The sequence below is a fragment of the Mastomys coucha genome, unplaced genomic scaffold (assembly GCF_008632895.1).
Source record: "Mastomys coucha isolate ucsf_1 unplaced genomic scaffold, UCSF_Mcou_1 pScaffold20, whole genome shotgun sequence".
Lineage (NCBI taxonomy): Eukaryota > Metazoa > Chordata > Mammalia > Rodentia > Muridae > Mastomys > Mastomys coucha.
In genome coordinates this window covers 18,821,631-18,833,801 of record NW_022196903.1, presented here as the reverse complement: position 1 = coordinate 18,833,801, position 12,171 = coordinate 18,821,631, and the positions used below count along the sequence as shown (strand labels likewise).

The 12,171-nt window shown below is 38.8% G+C and overlaps 1 protein-coding gene across 24 annotated transcripts in view; it reads left to right on the top strand.

The window, feature by feature from the left end:
* The window catches only part of Cadps2 (calcium dependent secretion activator 2), a 529,581-nt gene that overhangs the window by 233,246 nt on the left and 284,164 nt on the right, over window positions 1–12,171 (top strand). For all 24 annotated transcript variants that reach the window (XM_031381287.1, XM_031381283.1, XM_031381275.1 and 21 more), the window contains 2 exons: window positions 3,031–3,267; window positions 7,071–7,192. In XM_031381287.1, coding sequence (XP_031237147.1) covers window positions 3,031–3,267; window positions 7,071–7,192 — 359 coding nt within the window. The remainder of the gene's footprint in view (window positions 1–3,030; window positions 3,268–7,070; window positions 7,193–12,171) is intronic.

Here is a 12,171-nt window from a genome sequence, read left to right as displayed (position 1 = left end):
CCTATGAAGGCTTGATAGATTCCCCAGTGTAAGGGAATGGAGGCCTGGGGAAGTGGGAGTAGGTGGGTCATTGGAGGAATACCCTCATAGAAGCAGGAGGAGGAAGGATGTGATAGGATGTTTCCTGGAGGGAGGGAAACATTTGAAATGTAAATAAAGAAAATATCCAGTTTTTAAAAAAGAAAGAGAGAGATTAGTTACAAAAATTTTTCAAAATAAAATAAAATAAATAAAATAAAATGCACACCTAGCCCAGCAGTGGTGGTGCATGCCTTTAATCCCAGCACTTTTGAGGCAGAGGCAGGTGGATTTCTGAGTTCAAGGCCAGCCTGGTCTACAGAGTGAGTTCCAGGACAGCTAGGGCTACACAGAGAAACCCTGTCTCAAAAAACAAAAAGCAAATAAATAAATAAATAAATAAATAAATAAATAAAAATAAAAAATAAATAAAAATAATAAAATGCACACCTAAATTGTAGCCATTGGACAATTTTAGCTAGTAGACAAACATTTGCATCTTTCCCAGAGAAAATTGTGCAAGGGCACTTGTAACCTCTGTCTGGAATGTTTAATCCCTAATAAAGAGGAAGTGTAACTCAGTACCTGGCCTGCTGGTAATAGATCAGCATCACACCTTCTAACTTTGAACAGATCTGTCCCTGCCTTGTTCTGCTTTGTTTTTGACCTTCACGTGATTCTGTTTCTCTCAGAAAGCTTTTACAACTTGTCTAATTTGTAAAAAGAGCAGGAGAGATGCTCAGTGGTCAAAAGCACTTGATTCCCTTTGCAGAGGTTCAGTTTCTCACACTCACATAAGACAGCTTACAAGAACTAGTTCCAGTTCTGAGGGAACCTAGGGAAAAGTGTTACAGCCCTTAAGCCCAGTAGTTGCATTGCAGCTCTGAAGGGAAAGGTATTCTGGCAGTTCGGAGCCAAGGAGTTGCACAAAGTCATACCTCACAACAAAGCTCATACCAAAGGTTTATTGGGAGAGACACAACAGGGTAGCTGCCAATGCTAAGACAAGAACCAGCAAGGAACACAGCTGGAGGCAGGCTTTATATTGTGTTTGGGGAGACTAGGCAGAATATTCCAGGACAGAGATTCCCAAGATGGAGATTGGTGGAATTTCAAGTCTTGAGCTATGTATGGACAACTCCAGGGTTGGGTGAGTTTTCAAGCTCAGAGATGTACAGGGTTTCAAAACCCAGAAGGAAGCTCTAGCTTTTTACCCTACAAAACTGCCCTCTATTGCAGGCACCAGACAAAGTCACCAATATAAAATGTATTAAGTCATCAAAAAAGATACGTAGTTGAGGTTTAGTGTTTTCGTTTAGCTTTTATTGAAAACAACATTCTAAGTCACCTTGGGTTGTTTTTTATTATTATTATTATTATTATTCCCTAAAGAAATTAAGAAATTGTCCTGCTGAATATGCAAACTTACATTTTGGTAATGTGGCTTCCAACATAAAGGTCTTAGGGAAAATCGGGTATTAACAATAAGTAAACTATGTTAGAGAAATATATGAAGGTTAATCTGGAGGAGAGTAAACAGGTGGACTGGGACTCCGATGCTGATTCCTGATCTGATTCCAGATGGCCTAGCCTATACAGCAAATGAACTGGTGCAAGCAAGTCAGAGGCCAAGTGCATTTGTTAGGAGCATGCTGGATGCATTCCACTGCTGTTAGGGATGCAGTTTTCAAAGGTGAGGTTTTGAATGACACCAATGGAAACTCAACAACAAAGGCTGACATTTTCTGGAGCATTCAAAAAATCATCTGAAAGGTGACTCAGCTTCTATCCATCCTCAAGCCTCGAGTTTACACTGGGACAGACATTACTCTTGACCTAATGTTATAGGGTATCCCCTCTATATTGGAGGAAAGAGCCAAATGCCAGGTTAGCAAAGATTTAAGGGGGAAAAATATTCTCTTTTGCAGTTTTGTGAACTATAAATTAGCATAGTCTTCTCAAAGGGTAATTTAGCTCTAAATATTAATATTTTACATTTTTCAATTTATTTATTGTATTTTACGAGTATGAGCACTTTACCTGCATGCATGTCTGGCATCACATGCATGCCTAACGCCTGTGGAGGTGAGTAGAGAGCAGTAGGATCCCCTGGACCTGAAATTACAGATGGTTTTAAAGAACCAAGTAGTTACCAGGAACAAAATCCAGGTCCTCTGAAAGAATAAGTGCTCATAACTGCTGAGCCATCTCTCTAGTCCCTGGGATTTTTGTTTTTAATTGAGTGTATAAAATGAAACTGTGATTGCAAATTTTTTTTCAAAAAAAAGCTGTCAATATGCTCCAGGAATAAAATAGAATCTTCTAGATTAATGTTATCTATTTTCAGTTAACAGATTTCTATCTTAAATTGGCCTTTTGTTTTAAATTAAATCTTTTCTAAACCTTTAGCGAAGGACTGAATTATAGCCATAAAGGATCTTTTCATGTTTGTTCAATGTGAAAATTATCCAATTCTAGAACTATATCCATATTCTTTCAGTAAAAGGAATACTTAGCACAAAAAAATATAACTTCCCAGTCATGCACATATATGGTGAAAATGTGCTAAGATGATTTTCTTCTGATTAGAAGAACAGTTTATACTGAATATCTCCTTGCAGGCAACCTTACTCTTGCTCTTTCAAAGCTGATGGATCATTAAGAATCATCTATACACTAGACCATTTCCCCATACCTGTTTTTACTTATACATATCTTATAACAATGGTCAATCTGAAAGTATATATGTATATATACACTGATCATTTCATAACACAATAGTTTTTCATAGAATATATAAAATATATCTTTAGATAAAGTCAAGACTGCAAAAACCTGTGGCTTTTAAGGCCCCCAATCTGAAGTTGGCAGATGCGTTATATGGTAAGTATCATAGTTCTGTACAGATGAGTCAGTATGCCATGCAACCTTTTTTGATAGAACTACAATGGGTCCAGCCTAACCTTGTTTTTTTTTTTTTTTTTTTTTTTTTTTTTTTTTTTAATTTTTAAGGAGAGAAGATTCCCCAGATTTATTTCGAAAGAAATGGAGAGTATGTACATAGAAGAGTTGCGAGCCTCTGTGAACTTGCTAATGGCCAATTTAGAAAGTCTTCCAGTTTCAAAAGGTGGTCCAGAATTTAAATTACAAAAATTAAAGCGTTCGCAGAATTCTGCGTTTTTGGACCTGGGAGATGAGAATGAGATCCAGCTGTCCAAGTCTGATGTGGTGTTGTCATTCACATTAGAGGTAAGTCATTTTCCCTCCCTGTCACTGCAGGAACGAAGCTGCATTAGAATTGCCATTGACCTTTGGGATGAGGTTTAGAATTTAAAGCAGTGTAATATATTTAGACAATGTTAAAGCAGTCCTTATTTTCTGAACAACTAGGTACTATATACAAGTAAATATAAATTGTGTTTTAATTGTAACATTCCTATTAGAATTAATGAAACAGCTTTGAGGTATGTGCATACTCCCTCTAAACTAGTGTAAGTACATTGATAAAATAAATATCAAAAACACTGGGGTAGCTTCTGTCTAATCTGTCTTTGATCAATGTTGATTTTAGCTTCCTTCACCTGTGGGATTATCATTCTAGAATTTAATCAAGCACACAGTTGTAAGCACAGTATTAGGTACTGGAAGTGCAGAGAGGCAGAGAAGTCTTTTTCGGGAGTTTTACTTTTATTGTAGAGATAGGAAACATGGCCAGAACCAAAACAAATAACACAGGTTTAAAAGTGTGTTTGCCAAGCCACAGAAGTTGTATCCATTTCATATATACCCGGAGGACCAGAGATGCCGGTGCTGCTCCTTTGTGTATCGCATGATTGAGTGTTAATCTGTGTCTGTGTCTAATCTAGAAATGTTGAATGTGTCTATGGGTTTATACACCCACTCCTGCAAGAGTCAGGTCATCATTTAGCTTACACTCCACGTTGTTCTCATGATAATCTGTTCTTTGTGCAAATGTTAGCAGTGCTAAGAATGAATTTATGCATTTTCTGAAATGGCATGTGTGGATGTGCCTGCTCACAATTATGTGTGTGTGCTTACCTTTGCGAGCACACGTAAAAGCCAGAGGTTATCAGGGTGTCTTCCTCAGACATTCACCTTCTTTATTTTGAGATTGGGTCTCTCACTGGAAACCTGGAGTTCTCCATTTCAGCCAGGCTGGTCAGTGAGCCCTCATGATCTGCTTGTCTCTGCCCCATTCCTAGCCCAACACACAGTGCTAGGATGTCAGGCATTGGTGCCACATAGCTGTGCCGTGGATCTAAACTCAGGTCCTCAAGATTGCAAAGCAAACTCCTTACGTGTTGAGCCATCTATCTCCCCAAGCCCTCTGCCAAAGCTTTCCCTGAAGTATTATAGCTCTTTCCTTAGGCTGTGATTCTTACTTTGTGCCATTCCCAATGACACTGTCTGTATCTGCTGGGTGGTGGTGGCAGAGACATCCAGTCCGATGTTCAGCTTGCTAAGTGGTAGCAAAAAAAAAAAAAAAAAAAAAAAAAAAAAAAAAAAAAGCAAGTGTCTGCTTCGTTTCTCTTTCCTTCCATTTAATGGACTTCAGAATAATGCAGCTGCCTCTCTTTCTCCACTTCCAGGATTGCTTTGTAGGTAAATGCATTAAACCTAGTGTCAGAGCGAAAACATGGGGCTGTCTTCTAACTCGATTCATCCTGAGTTTGCCTAATGGCTTTGCCAAATTGCTTTGCCTCTGGGTTTCTTCTCAGTCTCCCCAGCTTCAGAATGTAAAATTGTTAATTTGCAACCACACTGTAGATGACACGTTGAATTTTTTTCATCATGTACTGCCGTAGATATTTGGCTGGCTGAAAAAAAAAAAGATATGCTAATAAATACTTTTGAAAGTTTTTTTTCCTAAATTATATAATTGTAGTATAACTTTATCCTAACTAACATTTAGCATTTTAATGTTATGGGAAGAAAACATAGAGAAAATGATTTTAATGATATATAAATTTATACTTTAAATAAATATTCAAAAGTAAAAATATAGTTCTGGGCATTGTTTTTTAAAATCTTCATAAATTATAAATAACTTAGGACTACTTTTTCATTTTCAAAGCCAGAATTAGGATGGTGACTGAATTGTTATTCTGCACTTTATTGCAACTGTGTTAGATTAAGCTACTGAGTTAACAATTATTGTCTAAGGAAGCGACTGCCAGCTGAAACTTCCTTTTGTGTGGTCTGAGACGCGCATATTTATGATTGTTTTGACACCCTTTATTGCCATATCTGTCTCAGGCAGGTATTTTGTGCCCATAGCTTAACACGAAATTGTTCTCTGTGCTCACCGTGCTTCACAGATGAGTGATGTGTCCAGCATCACAACGAAACCCTGTTAAGTGAGCATACTCCAAAATACCTGAGGGATGGCTGGCTCACCTCCAGCTTCAGGTTCTAACACCAGCCAGTCTCACTAAGCAAGGCTGGATCCTTGGATCCTGAGTTTAACTATGAAAACTTTTAAAAGCCAGCAGTAAGTTCAGTGTCTAGCTGTAACATTCTGTGCCTGTTTCAGGCTTAGAATTGGCCCAGTGTAGAGTGTGTCTTAACCATAAGGTGAATCTAGGCTAGGGGAGGTAAAGTACAGGTTCGAAAAGTCTTGTTCAACCTGGGCCTCCTTTCAAGGGCATGGCCCTTGCTCCCTTTCCTCCCTGTCCCTGTTACTTACCAAGCTCCCTCCCAGCTGTGCCACCAGCCTGTGGCTCAATGGATTACTTTTGCTACTTACATGTTATCTGCAGAAAGGACCCCTTCCCCCCTCATTTTCTGTTTGCTGATGTGTGGGAAACACCCAAGCAGTGTCTGCTCTCAGATCCTTCTGTTTATATCTAATGGATTAAGGATGTTTATGGTATGAAAGGCTCTTAGACTTACAGAATTGCATTTGCACAGAACCTTTAGAAGGAATGAAAAGGCAGTACATAAGCTTACATAACAAGCCATGTGAAGGTTAAATTCAAGCAAAAAAAGAAAAGCAAATGTTGGTAAACATAGGAATCTGTGACCTGCGTTGGGGAGGAAGGGGGACGGGTGCATGGCTCTCTGGCTTGAATCTGATTACATTTCACATTGGACTTTCACATTGATATTAGACTAGCAGATTTGTGCCTGCCTGGGGGACTGCTGATGCCTGACTGTGTTCCACTGTGCTGTCCAGCTGTGTATTTAAGTGTCGTGTACACATGCTGTCTCTTGCCTTTCTTCCTTTTGCTTGTAGGACAACCTTGTGTATTTTCTTCTCATTGCATTAGACACAGAGTCCGAGGAGAGGTGATGGCTCATACAGCACAGCTCAGTTTTATTTTCTGTAGTTACATGATAAGTTCTGTTGAGAATCAATTGAAATAACTACAGTTCAATTAGCTGGCCTATGATCATTGGCTTTCTCTCACTAATGTTTGAGGCTGCTTTTGTCCCCGTCCTTGGAAAGTAGACCTGGAGGTCTTTATTATTTACTTATGAGTACCAACCATATAACGGTCTTCAGTTCATTAGTTGCTCTTCTTCCCCCTGAATGTTCATGCTGCCATTCCTTTCAAAGTTATTTATTCTTTGAGAATTCCATACATGTATATAATGTATTTTAATCATATGGATCCTTCATCTCCCCTTCTCCAACTCCTTCCAGATCCTTTTTCAGACTTTCATTCCTGTCTCCCAACTTCCAAGTTCGTGTTGTCTCATATGTGTGTGTAAGTGTGTGTGTGTGTGTGTGTGTGTGTTTGTGTGTGCATTTAGATATATCCATATATACATCTTCTTCTGAGTCCAAAATTAGTGTGACCCAAATGGCCATGGTGGGAAGCTATCCACTGGAGCACAGTTGATATGCCAGGAGTAATAACGCTGAAGAAAACTGGCTCTGTCTTTTCCCAGAAGCCATCTACTACCAATAGATCCTCAGCTAGGAGCAGGAATAGGGTCTCCTGAGTCCAACTCTTCATGCTGTCATTTCTCTGTGTTATTGACCACTATCGACTTCACACATTAATTTCAAATTGTTTTACCTTTAGATTGTCATCATGGAAGTGCAAGGGCTGAAATCCGTGGCTCCCAACCGAATCGTTTACTGCACAATGGAGGTGGAAGGAGGAGAAAAACTCCAGACAGACCAGGCTGAAGCCTCAAGGCCACAGTAAGCGAGTTGATTTTTTAAAAACGACATTATATTTCATCCAAAGATACATCTTGTTATTTGCACAATTATATACTCTTGTTCCTAGGGACAATAACCAATTGGCTTGCTTTGTCTCAAATCTGCTGGGATCAACATATGCATTTCTTTTCCTGCTGTATATTTTTAATAGAAACACAATTACATCATTCCTTCTACTCCCTTCAACCCCTCTCACATCTCCCCTTTCTCACTCCTGTACGTCCCCACCACCACTACCTGCCTGATTGATGCAGGTATGAAGCAGATCACTAGGCAGCAAACGTTTGTTTGTAAGTCATTTATGAGGACTTTGTGAGTGGCGGGAACCTGTGGGGATTACTGCTGTTGTACCGTAGTAGCTTCCCCTTTCCTGTGGTTCTGCTGTGAACAAATGTAGGAAATGCTCCGCCCTGAAACTTCGGATGCTCTAGTGAGTGAACAGTTAAAGAGTAATACCACACAGAAATCAGAAATGATGAAGCTGTCATTTGTTTACTTACCATGCTTCGCTTCACACTTTGAAAATGACTTTAATAAAAACAGGGAGATATTCTCTTTACCTGATTTACTTTGGGAAGCTTTGCCATCTCTAATTAAAATTGCCACTCTGGCCTCAGGGAGTTGGATCTTCATTTAAACCCTGCTTTTAGAACACATCGTTTTTCTTTCTTGCATGGTGTCAAGATACATCTTGATCATTTAGGAAACTTCTGCTGAGATCCTGGCCAGCACTGGTTAGGTTCTGAAGAAGAAATGAACAAGAATCACATTGCTTTGAAGCAAGAACTTTGGCAAGAAATGGAGGGCTAAGTATAAAGAGGAGAACTTTAAAATGGAGTAGTGTGGTGTCCAGAAGCACCCATTCAAATGCCTCACCCTCCCAAGCCCTTGCCTGCTCCACTTAGACTTGCATTTCCTCTGGGACCACACCCTACTCTGTTCCCTTGACTACTCTCGCTCCTCTGCCCTGAATTTCACGAGGTCCCCAAACCACATCAAGTCCCTCTGTACTCTAACTTCTTCTGTAAAACCTTGTCTCCAGGAATCTAAGATATCACTTCTTGAGAATTACCCTTGATTTCACATAACCAACTCAGTGAGAAATAGGTATTTTCTGGCTCATCTCTTTACTTTTTGGATTGACATGTTCATAGTGTTTTTTTTTTTATTATCTATTCTTTATTTTAAAAAGAATAGGAAAAAAATCATAACCTAGTCATATCATAGTCATAACCTAATCATGACATAGTCTTATGTCTTTGTACTCATTGAGGATTTAAGTTGATGGAACTTGTTTATGACTTAGTTGCAGTAAATATTTGAAGGTAGTAGGATAATATAATTACCAAGTGTGCAGTCTACCCCACTGTTAATTGTGGAGTACCTCTGTCACCTCACAAATAAACTCTGTATTTTTAGCTACCAACATCTAATCATACCGGCTCTGAGCAATGACTAATGGACTCTATCCACATTTTGCCTTTGTGCTTGTTCTAGACATTTCATGAATGTAAAAATGTCATATGTGTTCTTTCCCAAAACATCTTTTATAGAGCATAGTGTTTACATCTTATAGCAGGTATCTGGTAATATAGTATTGTATGTATATTTCCATATAGACACCTTGCCTGTTTGTTTATTTTGGGTAAACAGTGCTAGAATTGTTTACAACTTTTATGTGTTTTGGGGAAAAAAAAAGGTGCGCACACATATCTGTTCAAGTAGGTATACGCTCACCAGGAATGTGATAATTCTGGATTTTGCCCTCCAAAGAATAAGCACACCTTCTCGCTCATTCTCTAGACCATTTCTGTTTTCACTAGCAATGTCCAAGAGTTTCAGGTTCTCCACATCTTCACTGATACTTCACTTTCACTGTGTACACATGCACATAGCGGGTGTCTGCACTTGCCTGTGGGGTTGGGTCGTTTGCATAAACATGTGAGCATGTGCAATCTTGCAACTCAATCATCTATTGTCTGTCCCTTTTTAAAATTGACCTTTCTTGTTTTGTAGGGGCCAAGTCTAAAATGTTCTTTAAATTTTTAAACGTCAGTTAATTATTTGAGAAGTTCATATAAGTATACAATTTATGGTCCTAGATTCTATCATATTCTCTTACCAATTCATCTTGTTGTTGTTGTTTTTATTCCTCCTCCTCCTCTTCCTCCTCGTCTACCTCCTCCTCTTCTCCCTCTTCCTCCTCTTCCTCCTCCTCTTCTCCTTTCCAACTATTTATTATTGTTCCTGTGGGTATGGAGCCATCCACTGCTGGAATATGGGCAACCTGCAGAAAGTGGTTGGTAAAATTTATTCCACTGTTATAAAAATGGTTGTACATTGTCAGTCTGGTCATGGTTGTATTCAAGGTTCACAAGGGGGTCATGCCCCTTCTCCCACAGCACTCTACATGGCACTTCCTGATGAAATGAGAGCTAGCTAGTAGGAAGGAAGCGTCTCAGTATCAACTTCATTGCTCTGTGCAGTGGTTCTCAGCCTTCCAAATGCTGAGAGTCTATATACAGTTCCTCGGGTCGCAGAGACCCCCAGCCATAACATTATTTTGGTGCCACTTCATAACCATAGTTTTACTACTGTTTTGAATCATGATGTAAATATATGATCTGCAACTCCCAACAGGGTTGCAACCCACAGGATAAGAACTCTTGTTCTATGCCCTGTAGCAAAAATGTGCCGTGTCTTCAGCAATAGGGTCTTAAAATATTCTGGGGGAAACCAGGAGCAATGACACTTGCCTGAATTGTTTGGAAGTCTGTGGCATGTATCCTAATCCTGACAGTAGGCTTTATGTTTGATGACCTCTGGTGACTGGGGAAACCATTATCCTTGCCACCCTATTCCACCTCCTGATAACTCCAGCTAAACTTTTTTTAATGCATGCTTTTAGAAAGCTTATACAATAGTAAGTTTCCATATGGCTTTTTCCAACTGTCATGGTGTTAGTGTTCCATTCTCCTACCCCTACCCCTCGTCTCTTCTCTCCTCCCATAACCCCTCTCTGCTTAAACCTCTCCCTCCTCAATATTCTGTTTAATTAGCTTCTAACTTATGTGATTTTCTTCTTTTTGAAACGTTTAGTTTGCTTTATTGTTTAGTTTCACAATATCTTCATGTGGCAAGTTTGGCTTTCGCTTACATTCTTATTAATTTATGCACTTAAGACTGTATATGAATCCTTATGCGTGATTTTGTGTTATCTCTATGTGCCTCTATAGTGGTGTTACCCCATACGCCTCTATAGTGATGTTATCTGTGTGTGCCTCTCTATTGCACCTTTATTTTCATTCACTTTTTGGTGTCTTGGGTCTGTAGAAAATGCCCTTTGTTTACTAAACAAATCAACGGCAGAAGCTTCTTAGCTACGGTGTGTAAGAAACCCACTCCACCTGGTCACCTCAGTGGCTAATGTAATTGAAGTCTTGTCACGCCAGAAGAATTCAAAACATATTCATCCACTTGAATTATTGAGAAGTTCTATTTTAGCACTTACCTTTGCTTATTTCAACTCTGCTCTTAGTCTGTGAGGCTGTGAGAGTCAACTGTCCGAAGTTTTATTTGGTTGTAATATGTATATTATAAGTACAGGGCTTCACAAGGTAAATGACAGGCACTAAAACTTTCTGGTACGTCAATACTTCCATAGTGACTGGGTCTTAAAAGATAGTTTGAAAAAAATTGCAACACCCATTTGTAGTCTATTTTTGCCTGTACTCCAGGAAAGAATGCACCAATATCACAGATATATGAATTGGATCATAAAAAATTATTCTCTACATTTATTTATATTTATTTGGCTCCTATTTGGTTATCATAGCTTTTATAAAAAAAAAACTGTACATTCAATTTACACTTACACATTGCTTTAATACTAATATTTTCCACAAGTAATAAAAGTTTTATGGAGTATTGCTCACTAGATACCTAAAATATTCATAGCTAGTTATAGGAACATTCTGATAGGAAATTTGTTAATGAATATTTCAGTCAATTAATATTCTTCAGTATCAGAGAGAAAAATATTACAATAAGGACCTCACGGTCTTTAACACTACTCTTCACAAGGAAATTTGACCAAAATAGCTTTTGTGGTTTTATATGAACAGAGTAACCTTTAAAATGAATTAAAAGGTTTGAGTGGATAGCTGTTTCCCAGGGGTGGATAACCTAAACACCCACAGCCTGAGTGCTACAAAGAAGCTTTCCAGTGCCATTACTTCCCCCCCAAACTCATCTTGCACAACAGGAAACAGGTTTGTCTCTGCCATCATCGCTCACAATTATGGCTCAGACACGTTCTCCACATTTTTCTTGCTTCAACAGTTTGTGCTTTGTTGGAGATCCACTCATCCTTCTGCCTGATACTAATTAAAGTGCCTTATTTAGGCCATATTCCGAATAAATCTAATCAAGAGTGTTAGCCATTGCCCATTACATTCCTGTAGTTCAGAATTCTTGCTGGTAATTAGGCAGAAATAGCCAGGGAGGTCGGTGTATTACTCAGAATAGAGAATTTGAGGTCCAATGAAAATAACGGTTGCAGGCAAGTTTGATTTAAAGGATTACTGAGGATAAAATCTAGTTTGGTAAAGTTTGGCTTTTAATGTTAATCTTGTAATATACATAACAGAAGAAGAGAAACGTGGAGAAGCTACAATGTTGCCAAGGAAAGTTATGCTCTCTAGGGATGAGGCATGAAAATATGTTTGATTATAACTTTATAGTGATTTTCCATTTGCCCTTACCTCCTTCATCTAAGGCTTAGCCCATATCATTAATGAAAGTATCTAAAGGAAGTGGAGGGGTAGTAAATAATGACAGATGGGGACAAGAAGGTTTGTTATGGCCATGGAGTGGGCTGGGATTTCCTGATACATCTGTACTTTTAAGTCCTGTTTCTTCCAGTGGTGTCCATCCTGTAACTGTGTGCATACCTTCAG